Source organism: Oncorhynchus masou, chromosome 11 (genome assembly GCF_036934945.1).
Source record: "Oncorhynchus masou masou isolate Uvic2021 chromosome 11, UVic_Omas_1.1, whole genome shotgun sequence".
Classification (NCBI taxonomy): Eukaryota; Metazoa; Chordata; class Actinopteri; order Salmoniformes; family Salmonidae; genus Oncorhynchus; species Oncorhynchus masou.
This window is the reverse complement of record NC_088222.1, coordinates 22,836,753-22,856,990: the sequence shown is the minus strand read 5'-3', so window position 1 is coordinate 22,856,990 and position 20,238 is coordinate 22,836,753. Positions and strand designations below refer to the sequence as shown.

The 20,238-nt window shown below is 41.9% G+C and overlaps 2 protein-coding genes across 5 annotated transcripts in view; one reads left to right on the top strand and one right to left on the bottom strand.

The window, feature by feature from the left end:
• Positions 1-245: 245 nt before the first annotated feature.
• Positions 246-12,600, top strand: cry5 (cryptochrome circadian regulator 5). 3 transcript variants are annotated; one of them, XM_064977819.1, is made up of 11 exons: positions 246-323; positions 741-973; positions 1,282-1,476; positions 1,726-1,844; positions 3,351-3,505; positions 4,149-4,289; positions 4,429-4,596; positions 4,850-4,990; positions 7,362-7,513; positions 10,998-11,221; positions 12,469-12,600. In XM_064977819.1, the coding sequence occupies exons 2-11, from the start codon at positions 759-761 to the stop codon at positions 12,522-12,524; spliced, it is 1,566 nt and encodes a 521-aa protein (XP_064833891.1). In that variant the 5' UTR covers positions 246-323; positions 741-758; the 3' UTR covers positions 12,525-12,600. The 3 variants fall into 3 exon arrangements, with proteins under 3 accessions (XP_064833891.1, XP_064833889.1, XP_064833890.1); XM_064977817.1 differs by lacking the exon at positions 12,469-12,600 and having other exon boundaries at positions 10,998-12,211; XM_064977818.1 differs by lacking the exon at positions 12,469-12,600 and having other exon boundaries at positions 259-323; positions 745-973; positions 10,998-12,211.
• Positions 12,273-20,238, bottom strand: part of foxred1 (FAD-dependent oxidoreductase domain containing 1) — a 21,803-nt gene continuing 13,837 nt past the window's right edge. The window contains exons 6-11 of one of the 2 annotated variants that reach the window (XM_064977820.1): positions 17,714-17,815; positions 17,518-17,594; positions 16,849-17,009; positions 16,486-16,615; positions 16,106-16,246; positions 12,273-15,807 (exon numbers count right to left, since the gene is read on the bottom strand). In XM_064977820.1, coding sequence (XP_064833892.1) covers positions 15,553-15,807; positions 16,106-16,246; positions 16,486-16,615; positions 16,849-17,009; positions 17,518-17,594; positions 17,714-17,815 — 866 coding nt within the window. In that variant the 3' untranslated portion in view covers positions 12,273-15,552. The remainder of the gene's footprint in view (positions 15,808-16,105; positions 16,247-16,485; positions 16,616-16,848; positions 17,010-17,517; positions 17,595-17,713; positions 17,816-20,238) is intronic. The other variant, XM_064977822.1, reaches the window with a different exon arrangement.

Sequence of the window (20,238 nt, the reverse complement as noted above, 5' to 3'; positions counted from 1 at the left end):
CTTCCGATTTTCTACCCTTCTCCAGAAGTGTGCACTTCCTTAGCATTTCGTTCACCTTATGCATTGTCAATTTCGTGCTGCTATTTAGCTGCAACGGCGCCATCTAATGGAGAAGTAGCAACTACACAGCTTGGCAGTGCACCACACAACACGGACTGTCTCAATGATCTTATTGGCCAGAAACAGCATCCATTTATTAGACTTACTTCTGATTGGCTGCTCACGGGTAACACGTGTTGTGTTGGGTTTTGTAACTCTCTTTACGATTGATTACAAAACAAATTGTCCATATTTTCTACTGGTGCAGGCAAGACTGTATAAAGGTAAGTCTAGTTTTTTAAATTAGTTTCAAAAGCACAAAATAGTTATTTGAAAACGGACTGTTGTGCCATTTGTTTACATGAGAAAATTGAAATGTTACAATTGATCGGTTTTATCTCAATTAGTTTACAATAGAAACTATGTAGGCATAATCGAACCCATACAGAAACATTCAGTAGGCTACTTTTATTAAAATATTTTAAAGCCTAGATAGGTAATCTATGCTGGACACAGTGTTTACCTTTTGAAGTCCATTACATCCCATCACGATATTGAAAGTAACCGAATTAGAGGACTAGGCTACTCCCCCTCACTTTAGACCTACTTCTGACAGACATGTAAGTAAGGACTGAGAGGGAACCACTGGAGCAGAGCTTGAACTAACAATCCTGCCTCCTTGATTCGTTTATTCTTAAAAGGTAGGTCACCAAACAGGCATGGCTCATACTTGCATTCACTGGTTCCGCAAGGGGCTTCGACTGCACGACAATCCAGCACTTGTGGCTGCATTGCAGGACTGCAAGGAGATCTACCCTTTGTTTGTTCTGGACCCCTGTGCCCCCAACAACGTCAAAGTTGGCATCAACCGATGGAAGTTCCTCATAGGAGCCCTTAAAGACTTGGATTGCAGCCTGAGGAAACTCAATTCTAGGTAGGAATAAAAGGACAACTCAAAAGCATGATGTCCAATGCTATTTCAGTTGCTTAGTGGATATGTTGTGTTGCTGGGACTGGGTACTGTTGAAGCAAAACAATATTTTTATAAAATAAAGATGCATGTATTGTTTTGGTTAGTTAATGTAAGGAGTGGATAAATAAATGAGATATGGTGTCTCTTCTTGGCTGTTTGTTGTGTGGCGATCCCAGATGGATCCCTACTGGTATTCTATTGTTGTGTGCTTCTAAAAAAAATCTACAGTTAGTTAACTAAAAAGTGCTGGTGGGGTCTCCACTCTCCAGGCTGTTTGTGGTGAGAGGTAAGCCAGAGGAGGTCTTTCCTAAGCTGTTCCAGAAGTGGAAGGTGACGCGGTTGACATATGAGTATGACACAGAGCCCTTCAGCCTCCGCCGGGACAAGGAGGTGGTCCGGTTAGCTGAAGAGCACGGAGTAGAAATCATCTACAAAGTCTCCCACACACTCTACAACATAGACAGGTGAGCGATCCTTAACGAGTGTTTACTCTGTGCAGAGAAAGCTTATTGCCAACTTAGAACTTAATGAAACACAATAACAAAATTGTGATTATTTTTATATGGAGACAGACATCTTAGAAAGAAATGCATGATGACACTGTCTTAATTGAAAAATGTCTGAATACATAAAATGAACACCATCACTCAAGTTGCAAGACTATCTTGGATGCAGCACTAATGATCTGTATCCCTGCCCTGTCATTCTTGTAGGATAATTGAAAAGAACAACGGGAAGGCTCCCCTGACCTACAATCGGCTGCAGACCCTTGTCAGTAGTATCGGTCCCCCCCAAAGGCCTATCCCCGCTCCAACCAGTGATGACATGAAGGGTAAGACCGAAAGGTCTTTTGGAATGGTTCTCCCATGTGAATATATTTGCCATGTCCCGATTCTCTACCTTTATGTCCAAAGTGTGCACTTGTTCACTTCCCTTCATGGATTTAAAATGTGTAAGAAATATGGTGAAACTTCCTCTAGCCCATGCTTAGGCCAAAACCAATCCAATGCTTTTAACTTTGAGGAAGAGTGTATAAGGGTTGAACATTCCAAATTTGGCCACTGATAAGCGACAAGAAGTTGCCCCCATCCTTCCTGCTAATTGGGCAACATTTGCTAAGTTTTGTTTGTCTGAGTGAGGGAAATTCTTTAACTAAGAAGACTATGTATTTTGAAAGATGACTTTGAGGATTATATTAAATACCGCTTTGATGTCATACAAGCAAGTCCAAATGTGCACTTCACATTTCCATATCATAAAGCTCATGTCATATACAGTGTCAACAATTATGATCACTGTTTGATGTATAGTTACAAGATGACATGGTGTCATAGACTAGTGGTTAGAGCGTTGGACTAGTAACCGAAAGGTTGAATCCCCGAGCTGACAAAGTAAAAATCTGTTGTTCTGCCCCTGAACAAGGCAGTTAACCCACTGTTCCTAGGCTGTCATTGAAAATAAGAATTTGTTCTTAACTGACTTGCCTAGTTAAATAAAAGAAGAAAAAAATACCCTGGGTTGTTCTGAACAGAATGAGCCTGTTTGTCTTTTGTGAAGAAAATGTGCTGCGGAACATGCACTCAACTCCTTTCAATGCGCACAAATTATGATCGGTTTCTAAGAATTTCCTTGTGAAAGCCTTTTATAACTTAGCTCGTCATGATGGCATTAGAACAAGCTTTCAAATGATGCTCACCTGACCCAGATTGCAATTTATAATGGGCTGTTTTTGGATTGTGTAAACAACAGTAATTGTGTGAAATAGCGGGGATACAGGGTTGTGTTAACTACAAGTATACTTGCTCTAATTCCTCAACGGCACAGCTAGGAGAGCTAAAAAATAAACATATTTATAGTTGAAGACTTCTTTGAGTCGTAAAAGTGCATTGAAATAACTTAGGAACTGTTTACACTTTGGAGAGGTGTGTGGCCACTTGGGGACATCAGTTCTTCCTCACTCAAACCTGTGTCATTATTTTTGTTATGTTGCACCTACCCCATATTTAAGGAATATTTTTATCATGTTACTGAATGTATCCAGAGTATTTCAGATTTCGTTATCAACAAATGTGGCGAAAAGTACATTAAATGTAAAATGCACATAAATTCAACAGTGTAATGTTTGGATTTAGTCTTCTATTAGGTCAACTGTTGTCATCCACTTTGGTCTAATAATTTCCCCGAGATCTCGAAACTTCACTTTCAATTGCTACCATGCATATGCAAATTATTTTCAGATTTCTGTAAGAAACATACATTATTTTAGCCCTATACAGATGACCCTTTACACTTGTGGGAATTGGCCTAACTTTTGCCTTTCTTCCTCACATTCAACTAGATGTAAAGACTCCATGCTCAGAGAAACATGAGGAAAACTATGGCATCTCCACGTTAGAGAAGTTGTATCAGGATCCAGAGTCTTTGACTGAGGAGCTGTTCCCCGGTGGAGAGCAAGAGGCTCTGCTGAGGCTGGACCAACACATGGAGAGAAAGGTACTCATGTCTTTTGGCAGCCATCTTGATTACTGGTACATGAGCAATGACAAGTGGGTGGAAGATGGAAAAAAACATTTTCCTTCCAACACATTGGTCAGTATTTAGACTTAAGGTTCACACGCAGGCCTCCCGGGTGGCGCACTGGTGCCATCAGAGTCCCTGGGTTCGCAACCGGCCGCGACAGGGAGGTCCGTGGGGAGACGCACAATTGGCCTAGCGTCGTCCAGGTTAGGGAGGGCTTGGTCGGTAGGATTGTTCTTGTCTCATCGCGCACCAGCGACTCCTGTGGCGGGCCGGGCGCAGTGCGTGCTAGCCAAGGATGTCAGGTGCACGGTGTATCCTCCGACACATTGGTGCGGCTGGCTTCCGGGTTGGATGCGCGCTGTGTTAAGAAGCAGTACGGCTGGTTGGGTTGTGTATATGAGGACGCATGACTTTCAACCTTCGTTGTAGCGATGAGACAAGATAGTAGCTACTACAACAATTGGATACCACGAAATTGGGGAGAAAAAGGGGTATTAAAAAAAAAACAAGAAAAAAAGTTCACACGCTTATCCCAGACTTTCATGTAAATCATTCATTGATGTTGGTTAAATGGAATTCCTTGTTTAATTTCTTTTCGTTATTTGGTGTCACCCAGGAATGGGTGTGTGGCTTTGAGAAACCACAGACGTCCCCAAACTCCCTGAGCCCCAGCACCACCGTCCTCAGCCCTTATATAACATTTGGCTGCCTGTCAGTACGCACCTTCTGGTGGAGTCTAACCGACGTCTACCAAGGGGTGAGTCTCTTCAAGCCTATCAATCAACTTCCATTGATGGGTAAGTGTTTTGCAGAGTTTGGTCATGCACAAGAATGGGAAGTCATATTGTGGAAAATGGAAAGTAATGTCTGACATCTTATCTTTGTGGGATTTGTAGAAGAAGCACTCCCAGCCTCCGGTCTCGCTGCATGGCCAGCTGCTGTGGAGAGAGTTCTTCTACACAGCCGGCCTGGGCATCCCCAACTTTGACAAGATGGAGGGAAACCCGGTGTGTACACAGGTGGACTGGGACAGCAACCCCAAGTATCTGGCTGCATGGGCAGAGGTAGGCCTGTAGAGCTCCTAACACATAGGGCCAGTTTTCCAGTCAGAGATTAAGTCTACTCCTGGAATAAAAAGCAAATAATGGAGATTTTCCAGTGATCATGCTTTTTAGTCCAGGGGAATAGGTTCAATCTGTGTCTGGGAACCAGACCATAAACCTCTGAAGAATAGAATTTCACTTAATCTGATGCTATAGTAAAGCATGACATTGTTGTTTATCAATCCACTCAATGTGTGCGTGTGTTGCTCTGCAGGCCAGGACTGGTTTCCCCTTCATCGATGCCATCATGACCCAGCTAAGGCAAGAGGGCTGGATCCACCACCTGGCCCGGCACGCCGTGGCCTGCTTCCTGACCAGAGGAGACCTGTGGATCAGCTGGGAGGAGGGCCAGAAGGTATGGACTACCATACCTTGCCGTTATGGATTATTGTTATTTATTAACATCTACGGTATATAACCTCAAGTGGGTTTTAGCTGCATTCTTTAGCATGGCTTTAGCAATCACAACTGTACTGCAATAATACAATACATAATAATTGAACCCCCATTATGTATGCTGTAAATACAAGACATCTGATCATTTAAAATGCTTTTCAGTGAGGCAAATACAGTACCTCATAAGAAAAAAAGACTATCTACTCTTATTGCTGTTAGTACATTTACAATGTTCAAGTTGTGTAATGACATTTAAAAAGATTGATCAACAAGTCTGATCAACATTCTTCATCCATCTTTAATTCATTCATCGTTACTGTAGGACACTTGGTCTGAAATGATGATAGGCCATATGAAATATTGATCATATTGTCCACTGTGGTTGTTGAAAACACAGTGTACTGCAAATAATTATTCCAATAATGAGTTAGATGGTATCATTTGTCAGAGCCTAGTGGTTAGAGCGTTGGACTAGTAGCCGGAAGGTTGCAAGTTCAAACCCCCGAGCTGACAAGGTACAAATCTGTCGTTCTGCCCCTGAACAGGCAGTTAACCCACTGTTCCTAGGCCGTCATGGAAAATAAGAATTTGTTCTTAACTGACTTGCCTAGTTAAATAAAGGTTAAATAAAAAAATCTATGAAATATAGCATTTCTCTCTTCTGGAGTCTAATTTGTACAGAAGAAAGAAACCACAGTGAATAGGCCTATGCACTGTACAGTCTAAGAACCTTTGTGAAACCGAAGTGTATCTACAGTTAGGGCCTGATGGCCATGTCGTCAGATGTTCTGCTCAAACAAGAGCTTTAGCAATCATGCATTGCTTACATCATAATTATAATTCAGAACATGAAACCTTGCAGAAGTTATCCTGTCTCCCTAAGAGAGCCGATGTGTGCCTCGTCTGTTACGTCCAACTTTTCAAGCTGAGGGACTTTCCTCTCTTGTGTCTAGTACGGAGTTAAATGGTTTAATGGAATAAAGTGACACAATTAGTCCTGCTCCATAGAGGATTGGTATTTAAACCTGGCTCCTGCCCCATCCATTAATCTCAGCACAACCATCCAACTCAAGTACTCTCTATTTGTTATGCTCTGTAAGGACAAGGTTATTAGTGAAATCTTAATATAGAAAACCTTTTAATAATTGGTTTTAAAGTTCACACTGCCGTCTGAAAGCTGTAACTGTAGTTTTTACTGCCAATCAACATGTTACGAGTGTGTGTCTCAAATGGTTTTAACTTTCAATTGATAATTCAACAGTTATTTGGCATACTTGTTTTGTAGAGTTTGAAACTTACTGTAGACTATTTGGTGCAATTCAGTGACAGCAGTGGCTGGGTAAGCACGGGCTGTTAAAGCCAGATTTACACATAAATATTGACACCCAAGTTCACCATACAACAGATACAGTGCCTTCAAAAAGTATTCATACCCCTAGACTTTTTCCACATTTTGTTACAGCCTGAATTTTAAATGGGTTAATGATACTCACCCATCTACACACACTATGCCATAATGATAAAGAAAAGGAAGAAAAAATAAATATTGAAAAAATAAATACAGAAATCTAATTTACATAAGTATTCATACTCCTGAATCAATGCTTTGCAGAAGCACCTTTGGCAGCGATTACAGCTGTGAGTCTTTCTGGGTAAGTCTAATAGCTTTGGACACCTGGATTGTGCAACATTTGCACATTATTCTTTAAAAAAAAAATGTTCAAGCTCTGTCAAGTTGGTTGTTGATCATTGTTTGACAACCATTTTCAGATGTTGCCATAAATTAAGTAGTCTCCTATTCCCTTGCCTAGCGGTTAAGAGCGTTGGGCCAGTAACTGAGTGGTTGCTGGTTCAAATCCCCGAGCTGAAAAGGTGAAAAATCTGATGTGCCCTTGAGCAAGGCACTTAACCCTAATTGCTTCTGTAAATTGCTCTGGATAAGAGCGTCTGCTAAATGACTAAAATGTAAATGGTGCACTACTTTTGACCAGGGCCCTGGTCAATAGTGCACTATGTAGGGTATAGGGTGCCATTTGGGGCATAATCCCTATATATGCTCAACCATTCCTCATAAGTCTAATGAAAAGCACAATAACCAGATCAAAATGGTCATGTTTGGTAAGAATGAGGCTAAATGCTGAGATTAGAGGAGCAACTCAATACTTGAAAGTATAGTCTCTCTCATCCTCTTTTGAATGCATTGATCTGAAAATGTTGGCATAAATAGGCCTGATACAAGGTTTTGACACCATTTCAGAATATTTAGATGAACTTAGTTCTGACCACTGTATTATTGAGTTGATTCTCATTGTACCTGGTTTGCCTCACAGGTATTTGAGGAACTCTTATTGGATGGAGACTGGTCCCTGAATGCTGGGAACTGGCAGTGGCTCTCTGCTAGTACTTTCTTTCACCAGTTCTTCAGGGTCTACTCGCCCATCGTCTTTGGGAAGAAAACTGACAAAAACGGAGACTACATCAAGTAAGAACATTAACCCTTACCAAAGCCAGAATGTTAGATTTATTACCTTGTAATACCATAGCATCCAATTGTTTTGCTGTCACACAAATAAATGTGTTGATCAGAATTAGAGGTCGACCGATTATGATTTAATGCCGCTACCGATTATTGGAGGGTCAAAAAAAGCGGATACCGATTAATCGGATGATTTTTATATACAATGGGACAAAAGTATTTAGTCAGCCACCAATTGTGCAAGTTCTACCACTTAAAAAGATGAGGCCTGTAATTTTCATCATAGGTACACTTCAACTATGACAGACAAAATGAGGGAAAAAATTCTAGAAAATCACATTGTAGGATTTTTAATGAATTTATTTGCAAATTATGGTGGAAAATAAGTATTTGGTCAATAAGTTTCTCAATACTTTGTTATATACCCTTTGTTGACAATGACAGAGGTCAAATGTTTTCACACACTGTTGCTGGTATTTTGGCCCATTCCTCCATGCAGATCTCCTCTAGAGCAGTGATGTTTTGGGACTGTTGTTGGGCAACACGGACTTTCAACTCCCTCCAAAGATTTTCTATGGGGTTGAGATCTGGAGACTGGCTAGGCCACTCCTTCCTTGCCCGGGCAGTGTGTTTGGGATCATTGTCATGCTGAAAGACCTAGCCACGTTTCACCTTCAATGCCCTTGCTGATGGAAGGAGGTTTTCACTCAAAATCTCACGATACATGGCCCCATTCATTATTTCCTTTACACGGATCAGTCATTCTGGTCCCTTTTCAGAAAAACAGCCCCAAAGCATGATGTTTCCACCCCTATGCTTCACAGTAGGTATGGTGTTCTTTGGATGCAACTCAGCATTCTTTGTCCTCCAAACACGACGAGTTGAGTTTTTAACCAAAAAGTTATATTTTGGTTTCATCTGACCATATGACATTCTCCCAATCTTCTTCTGGATCATCCAAATGGTGGAGCCCCAGATCAAGGGATATTATCAGTGGTCTTGTATGTCTTCCATTTCCTAATAATTGCTCCCACAGTTGATTTCTTCAAACCAAGCTGCTTACCTATTGCAGATTCAGTCTTCCCAGCCTGGTGCAGGTCTACAATTTTGTTTCTGGTGTCCTTCGACAGCTCTTTGGTCTTGGCCATAGTTGAGTTTGGAGTGTGACTGTTTGAGGTTGTGGACAGGTGTCTTTTATACTGATAACAAGTTCAAACAGGTGCCATTAATACAGGTAACGAGTGGAGGACAGAGGAGCCTCTTAAAGAAGAAGTTACAGGTCTGTGAGAGCCAGAAATCTTGCTTGTTTGTAGGTGACCAAATACTTATTTTCCACCATAATTTGCAAATAAATTCATTAATCCTACAATGTGATTTTTCTGGATTTTTTCCCCCTAATTTTGTCTGTTTGTCTGTACCTGTGATGAAAACGACAGGACTCTCGTCTTTTTAAGTGGGAGAACTTGCACAATTGGTGGCTGACTAAATACTTTTTGCCCCACTGTATATGTAATAATGACAATTAGAACAATACTGAATGAACACCATTTTAACTTAATATAATACATCAATAAAATCAATTTAGCCTCAAATAAATAATGAAACGTTCAATTTGGTTTAAATAATGCAAAAACAAAGTTTTGGAGAAGAAAGTAAAAGTGCAATATGTGCCATGTAAGAAAGCTAACGTTTAAGTTCCTTGCTCAGAACATGAGAACATATGAAAGCTGGTGGTTCCTTTTAACATGAGTCGTCAATATTCCCAGGTAAGAAGTTTTAGTTTGTAATTATTATTATAGGACTACTCTCTATACCATTTGTATTTCATATACCTTTGACTATTGGATGTTCTAATAGGTACTTTAGTATTGCCACCCTAATCTCGGGAGTTGATAGGCTTGAAGTCATAAACAGCGCAATGCTTGAAGCACAGCGAAGAGCTGCTGGCAAACGCAGTAAAGTGCGGTTTGAATTAATGCTTACGAGCCTGCTGCTGCCTTCCACCGCTCAGTCGGACTGCTCTATCAAATCATAGACTTAATTATAATATAAACACACAGAAAAACAAGCCTTAGGTCATTAATATGGTCAAATCCGGAAACTATCTTTTCGAAAACAAAACGTTTATTTCAGTGAAATACGGAACCGTTCCGTATTTTATCTAACGGGTGGCATCCCAAAGTCTAAATATTGCTGTTACATTGCTCAATGTTGTCATAATTACGTAGAATTCTGGCAAATTAGTTCGCAACGAGCCAGGGGCTCGAACTGTTGCATATACCCTGACTCTGCGTGCAATGAACGCAAGAGAAGTGACAATTTCCCTAGTTTAATATTGCCTGCTATCATGAATTTATTTTAACTAAATATGCAGGTTTAAAAATATATACTTTTGTCTGTTGATTTTAAGAAAGGCATTGATGTTCATGGTTAGGTACATTCGTGCAACGATTGTGCTTTTTTTGCAAATGCGCTTTTGTGAAATCATCCCCCATTTGGCGAAGTTGGCTGTCTTTGTTAGGAAGAAATGATCTTCACACAGTTTGCAACGAGCCAGGCAGCCCAAACTGCTGCATATATCCTGACTCTGTCGAACAGATCGCAAGAGAAGTGACAATTTTCCTAGTTAAACGAAATTCATGTTAGCAGGCAATATTAACTAAATATGCAGGTTTAAAAATATATACTTGTGTATTGATTTTAAGAAAGGTGTTGTTTCTGGTTAAGTACACATTAGCGCAACGACAGTGCTTTTTTGGCAAATGAGCTTGTTAAATCACCCGTTTGGTGAAGTAGGCTGTGATTCAATGATAAATTAACAGGCACCGCATCGATTATATGCAACGCAGGACAAGCTAGATAACTAGTTTATCATGTTAAGATAGTTTTTTTATAAGACACGTTTAATGCTAGCTGGCTCCTTGCTGCACTCGCATAAAAGGCAGTCAGCCAGCAATGTAATCGTCCATGATCGGTGTCCAAAAATGCCGGTTACCGATTATGAAAACTCGAAACCGGCCAACCTCTAATCTGAATCCTAAACTGGTAAGATATTTTTCAATTAATAAAAGGGGCTGTCATAAGCTCTCAGTTCTATAATGGGGCAAAAATGGCAGCCACCTTGGTCAGGGAGAAATCCAAATCCAGTCTAATTGGAATGAATGAGAGTAAAGGCATGTGATACATTTCCTGCTTTTACTTATGCAGAAAAATAAAAAGGAATGTGATGTATCAAAGTGTAATGGAATTATAGTCACCCTTAAAGTCATTATAAATCATTTACAAGTTATTCCCATTTATTCCAACCGTAACCCTAAATTATGTAAACAGACCATACGTTTTAAAAATGATTGGAAAGCTGTGAGTGCGATTTATGATATGTTAATTGATGATTAACCACAACCAATCATGAACCTGTGCATTGTAGGAAGGACACCCCCCCCCCCCCCCCCCTTCAAGTTCTAACCAATCACAATCATCTGTGTTGTAGGAAATACCTGCCCCACTTGAAGAAGTACCCAGCTCAGTACATCTACGAGCCGTGGAAGGCTCCCCACAGCGTCCAGGAGGCAGCGGGGTGCATCGTAGGTAAGGACTACCCGCGGCCCATAATGGAGCACGAGGTGATCAGCAAGAAGAACATCCAGAGGATGAAGGCAGCCTACGCAAAGAGATCCCCACATTCCAGTGATGCGTCACCCAGCAAGGAGAAAGGTTTGTTTTCCCTAGGTACAGCTATAGGATCAGCTGTCCCTAACCTTAACCATAGTATAGGATAACACAGAGCGCCATATTCTGACTTTGGATATGCATGCTCAAACTTACATGCAAATCTCCCATTGATATCAATAAATGATATGCGAAAGTCCAAGTTGTGCACATGGACCAAGTCAGAATATCACCCTGAATGCCTTACAAATTACTACTTAAATCGCTAGTACTGACAACTAACGTTACTGTTGATGAAAGGACTAATTGTCGGTATTTAGGACAGGGACTGCAGATTAGCTGTTCCATGTCCTAATAAACATTGTAAGTCGCTCTGGATAAGAGCGTCTGCTAAATGACTTAAATGTAAATGTACTGCTATATCCTTGATGGAATGATTCATTGGAGCTCATTGTTTACAATTAGGGATGTGACAAATGTACACATTTTCTTAGCGTTTAAACTGCCATTTATCATTAAAGCGTTTTAATTAAAAAAAATAATCTAAAACGCAGTCCTGGCTACCTATCCAACGGCACTCCCCTTACTGCTGTCCCCCATTCACTCAGTAATGATGGTATAAATGCAGTTTTAGGTTCTCTTTGAGCCTCTCCATGTTCTCAGTACATGGGACTTCATTTCACACTTCTCATCAATATGATGACTCGTTGCAGTGTTCATAGACGTCCAACAATGGTGTTTGAGAGCAATCATTGTAAATTTCTCCATCAGGTCCGTGGTGGTTTTTCGACATGGCATCTTGTAGTCTGGTTCTAGATATGCCATTAGGGTACTGAAGTAGACATCCTCTACCATTGACAATGGTTGCAATCATTGATTTTTTTTCACTCTGTCCCTTATCCCACTGCTGCCAGCAACAGCATGGGTCTCACGGTGCATCCCTTTCAGCATTGCACCAGTACTGCTACTGTAGCTCAATTCTCCCTCAAAGTTTGCATTTCATCACCTTCTCATTTAACTAAAGTATTGTCATACAGGACTTAGCTGCTGTTGCTTTCATGTCTCACTGCCATTCTCCCAACTAATAATGACAATGAGGTGTGGAGCGCTTTATCAGTGGCAAATAATTAGAAGATGACATGCATCTTTCTATTTACAGTATTGTTGTAGGATTATTTGCACACAAAAAAATCAAAACGTTGACAATCCCAAATTCATTTAAAACATCACACCCCTATTTGCTATGGTTTGAATTTATAGAAATGGACTAACTCTTTCTCTTGCTTTTGAAGGTAAAAAACACAAAGCGCCATCTGTATTGGATATGCTGATAAAGAAGAAGAAATGATATTGTTTTGGAGACGTGTTCATCTACTCCAATTAGAGCTTGAGTGGAAGCTGCCATGTTACATTTTGTCTATCGGTTTACATGTCACATTTACATTATGACTTTCAATGTATGGGAATTGGTGGGCTTTCCCCCCAGTATGTGCTGAAAATAAAAACTCTTTGGCTAAACATTCAAACAAGGCAGTCATTTTACATATTAAGGAAGTAAATGTGAAATTTGGCCTGTAAAATAAGCAATGCACATCACATAGGAGTGCACACTGAAGAAAACAACCACACATCAGACGCAGACCGTGGGGGGGATGATGGGACGCACACTGTCGCACATTCAAGAAGCTGATCTAACAAAGTGGATATTTGTCAAATCCATCATGATGTTAAACAGGCCCACAAGGTGGTTACTAAAATCTGATTTGGATATTGTGCAGTGAAAACAGCCAAATATATTTAGAAGTTGTCCGTTTCAGGTTTACAAAACTGTCTGCTAAATGCCATTGCCCGTTCGTATAAGCTGGTAGAATAACTAGCATATAGAAATTGGGGGTGGTAGTTGTTTAACTGTAATGCAGTTGATTGGTGACGATAACATGAACTGGGGTTGACATCTATACAAGCATTACACATTTTCACGCCAACAGTGTGAAATACAAACAATAGCCTAAATGTAGGCTAATTTTGGTGGGCAGCAATGAGGTAAATTGATGTGCCATTGCACATCGTTTAGAAACCCATGGCTTCAATTTCAAAATCTAGTTCATTTTACTATTGATCACAAGTGTTAACTTTTTTTATACAATAGATTGACGTCTTTACTGCATCACATGTACAGTTGAAGATGGAAGTTTACATACTTATGTTGGAGTCTCAAACTGATTTTTCAACCGCTCCACAAATATCTTGTGAACAAACTATAGTTTTGGCAAGTCGGTTAGGATATCTACTTTGCATGACAAGTAATTTTCCCAACAGTTGTTTAGACAGATTATTTCATTGTATTACAATTCCAGTGGGTCAGAAGTTTACATACACTAAGGTGACTGTGCCTTTAAACAGCTTGGAAAATTCCTGAAAATTATGTCATGGCTTTAGAAGCTTCTGATAGGCTAATGTACATAATTTTAGTCAATTGAAGGTGTACCTGAGGATGTATTTCAAGGCCTTACCGTCAATCTCAGTGCCTCTGCTTGATATCATGGGAAAATTAGCAAAGACCTCCAATTTTTTTGGGAGACCTCCACAAGTCTGGTTCATACTTGGGAGCAATTTCCAAATGCCTGAAGATATCACGTTCATCTGTACAAACAATAGTACGCAAGTATAAACACCATGGGACCACGCAGCCGTCATACCGCTCAGGAAGGAGACGCGTTCGGTCTCCTAGAGATGAATGTAGTTTGGTGCGAAAAAGCACAAATCAATTCCAGAACAACAGCAAAGGACCTTGTGAAGATGCTGGAGGAAACAGGTACAGAATGATCTATATCCACAGTAAAACCAGTCCTATATAGACATAACCTGTATGGCCGCTCAGCAAGGAAGAAGCCACTGCTCCAAAACCGGCATAAAAAAGCCAGATTACGGTTTGCAACTGCACATGAGGACAGAGAACATATTTTTGGGAGAAATGTCCTCTGGTCTGATGAAACAAAAATATAACTGTTTAGCCATAATAACCATCGTTATGTTTGGAGGAAAAAGGGGAGGGGAGGCTTCCAAGCCGAAGAACGGGGGTGAAGAACGGGGGTGGCAGCATCATGTTGTGGGGGTGCTTTGCTGCATGAGGGACTGGTGCAATTCACAAAATAAATGGCATTATTTAACCAAAATTATGTGGATATATTGAAGCAACATCTCAAGACATCAGTCAGGAAGTTAAAGCTTGGTTGCAAATGGACAATGACCCCAAGCCAGTTCCAAAGTTGTGGCAAAATGGCTTAAGGACAACAAAGTCAAGGTATTGGAGTGGCCATCACAAAGCCCTGACCTCATTCCTATAGAAAATGTGTGGGCAGAACTGAAAAAGCATGTGCGAGCAAGGAGGCCTACAAACCTGACTCAGTTACACCAGCTCTGTCAGGAGGAATGGGACAAAATTTACCCAACTTATTGTGGAAGGCTATCCAAAATGTTTGACCCAAATTTAAAAGGCAATGCTACCAAATACTAATTCAGTAAACTTCGGACCCACTGGGAATGTGATGAAAGAAATAAAAGCTGAAGTAAGTCACTCTCCTATTATTCTGACAGTTCACATTCTTAAAATAAAGTGGTGATGCTAACTGACCTAAGACAGGGAATTTTTACTAGGATTAAAATGTCAGGAATTGTGAAACTGAGTTTAAATGTATTTGGCTAAGGTGTATGTAAACTTCCAACTTCACTTTTTCTTATACAAATACAGTTGAATGCTTACGTGATCAAGAGTAAAGTGACATGTCTAGGTTAAATAAAATAAAAAAAGATGCATAATCAAGCCATTCAATACAGGTTTACCATCGGAGGAATGGAAATTACACCAATATTCAAATAAAAGCCTTTCTAATTGTGCTAACGCATTGTATGTCAGTACCTTATTGTACAGTAGGTTAGATATTGGGCATCCTAAATTCCATGCTTACTTCAGAAGTTCATGTTTGCTGTCAAGGCTCTTTCTTCTACCCTCCTCTCTTCCTCATCCCACAAAGTCCCTCACTCGTTCCTGAGATGCATTTCTGGCGCATCCCATATTTTCCCATTCAGTCTTGCGGTCGGAGTTCTGAGCAATGGGTGACTGTTTAAGTGCAAAGCACTTTGGCTGAGGCCGCTGCCATGTGGTCTCACCGGTAGACCACAGAATTGAGCTTGTGAAATGTGCAGTTACTCCCTCATGCACTTTAGTGAAGAAATTAATAGGACACCATTCACCTTACCAGAAACTTTGGCAAACTCTTATTTCGAGACCATATTTCCCACAAGACTGTAGAATGCGACAAGGCATTCCTCTTTCCACTCTTTCCTCCCTTCGTAAAAATGTCAGACTCTCCCTCTCAGACAATGTTCCTCTCTAATATGGGTTCCTTGGTCATGATGCGTTTGAAGCTGAAGGCGCTCAGGTCCAGGGTCTTGAAGCCCCCGTCCAGGATGAGTTCGGCCATGGCGCGACCTACTGCCGGCGAGTGCTGCAGCCCATGCCCACTGAAGCCTGTGGCAAAGAACATGTTGTTGACCAGCGGGTGCATGCCCACGATGCCGTTCTGGTCAAAGGTGTTGTAGTCGTAGAAGCCGGCCCATGCACTCTTCACCTGAAAGGAGTGATGCGAGACGAATGTTAAAATTTGAGGGATAGACGTTATTGGATGCGATATGGAGCTAATTCGAAAGCAGCACAAAAGGACAAAAGCAGAAACACTAGCAATAGATTTATCAACTGACTTTCCCAATGAAAAGGGAAAGTTAATTAGAGCATATGGATTGTCCCACCCTGTTTATAACATTTGGTGCCTACTGAACACAACCTAGTTTTCAGAGGTGAGGAAGGTTGCAACCAATATGACCCATATTACTATGTAATTCTATGGTTGCAATGTCACATCAATTTACCTTGAGGCACTCAAAGGCAGGGACCCGGTGAGCCAAATGAGGCCAGATGTTCTGGAAGAACTGGTGGTCCACCTCCAGGTTATTGGTCTCTGGCTCCTCTTCCTGATGGGGTTGCATATAATGAAGACCACTTCCCAGACTCTTGGGGCGAGTTCAGAGCAAAGACGGGAGAAAGGAGAAATCCCTCAACCAAAAACTAAATTGTTTGAGTTCTGACTCAAAACATTTTCTCCCATTTGAGCTTACTGAATGCTGTTTATTTAACCATTATTCGAGGTTACCCTAATTTAAAATCTAGCTAATTTTTGGAAAAGCGACCTCGTCAGGTGACTCAGGGTTCCAAAATTAAGTTAGAGGAATAGGGCAATCCTCTTCCTCACCTCTTCTGGTGACATCCCAGCAATGTAGTTTCCTCCCAGCCCCTCTCGTCTGAAGTACACTCCAGAGTAGTCTACGAGGAAGGGAGTGTCCAGCCCTGGCCCGTTTGGACAGTGGACCACATAGATGAACCTAGACGAAGACCCACAACAAATACACTGATATATTAGACAGTACCACAAACACATAATACACAGAGACCTAATACAGTTAGCATTTCTCCCCGGAGTAGCCTGTGAATATTATATCAGTGTTATGACTGAACCCAATAAGGGCTGAAAGAAAGCTAGCTGTCAGCAACATGGTGTAAATGATTTGTTCTGACAAATGCAGTACATCGGGGGGTGGTGCTCTATCCAACGCACCTTTTCCTGGGCTCCACGGGTAGCGGGATTCCAGCGACGGTGTCTTTTGGGCCGAGCCCGATGCCCATCATCTCTGCCACCTTACCGGAGAGGGCCCCTGCAGCGTTCACCACGATGGCACACTCCACAGGCTGGTACTCCAGACTGTTGGGCATCTGGACCTACTCAAGACACCAGGGACCAACAATTAGGAAGGGACCATAACGGTAGAGAGGTCCTAGCTACTGTGAGCTGGGTTGCGTTCAGTAGGGACATTTTGAAATGGGGCGGAATTACTTGAACACGTCCAAATTACTGTAAAATACAGATTGTTGTCCCCTATGATGAAATTGGGGAGAGGACTGTGGATCAGTCTCTGTTTGTCCATTAGTCACAAACTTGGGTGAATGATGTGTCTTGCCAGAGAGACCTGGCATCATTCGTGGGGGATGATGTTTACTGTTGCAAAATGTTTTGCCCGACTCAGTTTTTTTCCCTTTCAACCCTGTGTTGATTAACTGAAGTGAGGATCTTGGTGTTAATCTTTAGATGTTGATTCAGAAATTAGTTTCTGATCTGCACACAATTCATTTTCCCTCAAAACACAGGAGATCAAGGGAAACACAGCAACTGAATTAGAGTTAATGTTTAGTAAAACATGTCCTTGCACAAATCAGGAGTCATACCTACATTAGCATATTTGATTCTCCTGAAATCCACCTTGTCTCCTTCTGCAGTAGTCATTGTGTTTGTGGTGTAACTAAAACCTGAAACACAGCATCGCCAAAATCATCAATGTACAGCTTGGATAGGTTACAGAGCCAAGCTAAACCAGTGTGTACATGGCTTGTCTGTTCCACAATGCTGTGATAGCAGAAGCACAAACCTGTGACTTCTCCAAAGCACTGGTAGACCCCCATGGAGATGGCCTTCCGTCTGAAAGCGTTCAACAGCATCCAGGGGTCGAACCAGCCCTCGTTCTCCAGCCCTGGGTGTAAAAAGGGCAAAGGGATGAGGTGACGTTGTCAAAGTACAGATCATTTGGGAGAAGAGAGTTTATGCTTAACCCAGGAAGGAAGTCATTTAATTGATTCTAGCTAGCAAAATTATGGGGCGTGTCTGTGCAAGGTTGCAATTTATTGATGGATTGCTTTTTTCCACAAGCAGTGTGTGAGGACACTAACAGGATTATCTTGTTTATTATCTTGTTTATCGGCCGGCCCCAGCCTCGAACTCAGGCCCTGTGTGTAGCTAACTGACCCTCTCTGCCCATTTACCCGTTGTTATCTTAGCTCTCTCAATCAACACCTGTGATTGCTTTATGCCTCTCTCTAATGTCAATATGCCTTTTATACTGTTGTTTAGGGTAGCTCTCATTGATTTATGTTACTGCAGAGCCCCTAGCCCCCCTGTCATAATATCCAGGTCTATGTCCAAACAGTTTGAGCTTCTACTTTTAAAAGTCCATCACTGTTGCCGCTTGTTATAGATCCCCCTCAGTTCCCAGCTGTGCCCTGGACACCATATGTGAATTGATTGCCCCCCCCATCTATCTTCAGAGTTCGTGCTGTTCGGTGACCTAAACTGGGATATGCTTAACACCCCAGCCGTCCTACAATCTAAGCAATCTCACACAAATTATCAAGGAACCTAACAGGTACAACCCGAAATCCGTAACCATGGGCAACCTCATAGATATCATCCTGACCAACTTGCCCTCTAAATACACCTCTGCTGTTTTCAACCAGGATCTCAGTGATCACCGCCTCATTGCCTGCGTCCGTTATGGGTCCGCGGTCAAACGACCACCCCTCATCACTGTCAAACGCTCCCAAAAACACTTCTGCGAGCAGGCCTTTCAAATCGACTTGGCCCGGGTATCCTGAAAGGATATTGACCTCATCCCATCAGTAGAGGATGCCTGGTTGTCCTTTAAGTGTTTTCCTCTACATCTTAAATAAGCATGCCCTTTAAAAAAATGTAGAACTAAGAACAGATATAGCGCCCCTGTTCACTCCAGGCTTGACTGCCCTTGACCAGCACAAAAACATCCTGTGGCGTACTGCACTAGCATCGAATAGTCCCCGCGATATGCAACTTTTCAGGGAAGTCAGGAACCAATATACAGTCAGTTAGGAAAGCATTTCTTTACGGCTGGCCATGCTTTCCACTTGACTACCCCAACCAACAGCTCTGCACCCCCCGCAGCAACTGGCCCAAGTCCCCCCGCTTCTCCGTCACCCAAATCCAGACAGCTGATATTCTAATAGAGCTGCAAAATCTGGATCCCTACAAATCAGCTGGACTAGACAATCTGGACCCTTTGTTCCAAAAATTATCTGCCGCCATTGTTGCAACCCCTATTACTAGTCTGTTCAACCTCTCTTTCGTATCGTCTGAGATTCCTAAAGATTGGAAAGCGCTCTTCAAAAAGGGAGTGGCACTCTAGACCCAAACTGTTACAGACCTATATTCATCCTGCCATGCCTTTCTAAAGTCTTCGAAAGCCAAGTGAACAAACAGATCACCGACCATTTCGAATCTCACCGTACCTTCTCCGCTATACAATCCGGTTTCGGAGCTGGTCACGGGTGCACCTCAGCCACGCTCAAGGTCCTAAACGATATAACCGCCATCGATAAAAGACAGTACTGTGCAGCAGTCACCATCGACCTGGCCAAGGCTTTCGACTCTGTCAATCACCGCATTCTTATCGGCAGATTCAACAGCCTTGGTTTCTCAAATGACTGCTTCGCCTGGTTCACCAACTACTGCTCAGATAAGAGTTCAGTGTGTCAAATCGGAGGGCCTGTTGTTCGGACCTCTGGCAGTCTATGGGGGTGCCACAGGGTTCAATTCTCGGGCGGACTATTTTCTATGGATATATCAACGATGTTTCTCTTGCTGCGGGTGCTTCTTTGATCCACCTCTACGCAGACAACACCATTCTGTATACTTCTGGCCCTTCTTTGGACACTGTTATCTAACCTCCAGACGAACTTCAATGCCATACAACACTCCTTCTGTGGCTTCCAACTGCTCTTAAATGCTAGTAAAACAAAATGCGTGCTCTTTAACCAATCGCTGCCCGCACCCGCCCGCCCAGCATCACTACTCTGGACGGTTCTGACTTAGAATATATGGACAACTGTAAATAGCTAGGTGTCTGGCTAGACTGTAAACTCTCCTTCCAGACTCATATTAAGCATCGGGGCGGCAGGGTAGCCTAGTGGTTAGAGCGTTGGACTAGTAACCGGAAGGTTGCAAGTTCAAACCTCCGAGCTGACAAGGTACAAATGTCGTTCTGCCCCTGAACAGGCAGTCAACCCACTGTTCCGAGGCCGTCATTGAATATAAGAATTTGTTCTTACAAGTCGTACTGACTTGCCTGGTTAAATAAAAGGTAAAAAA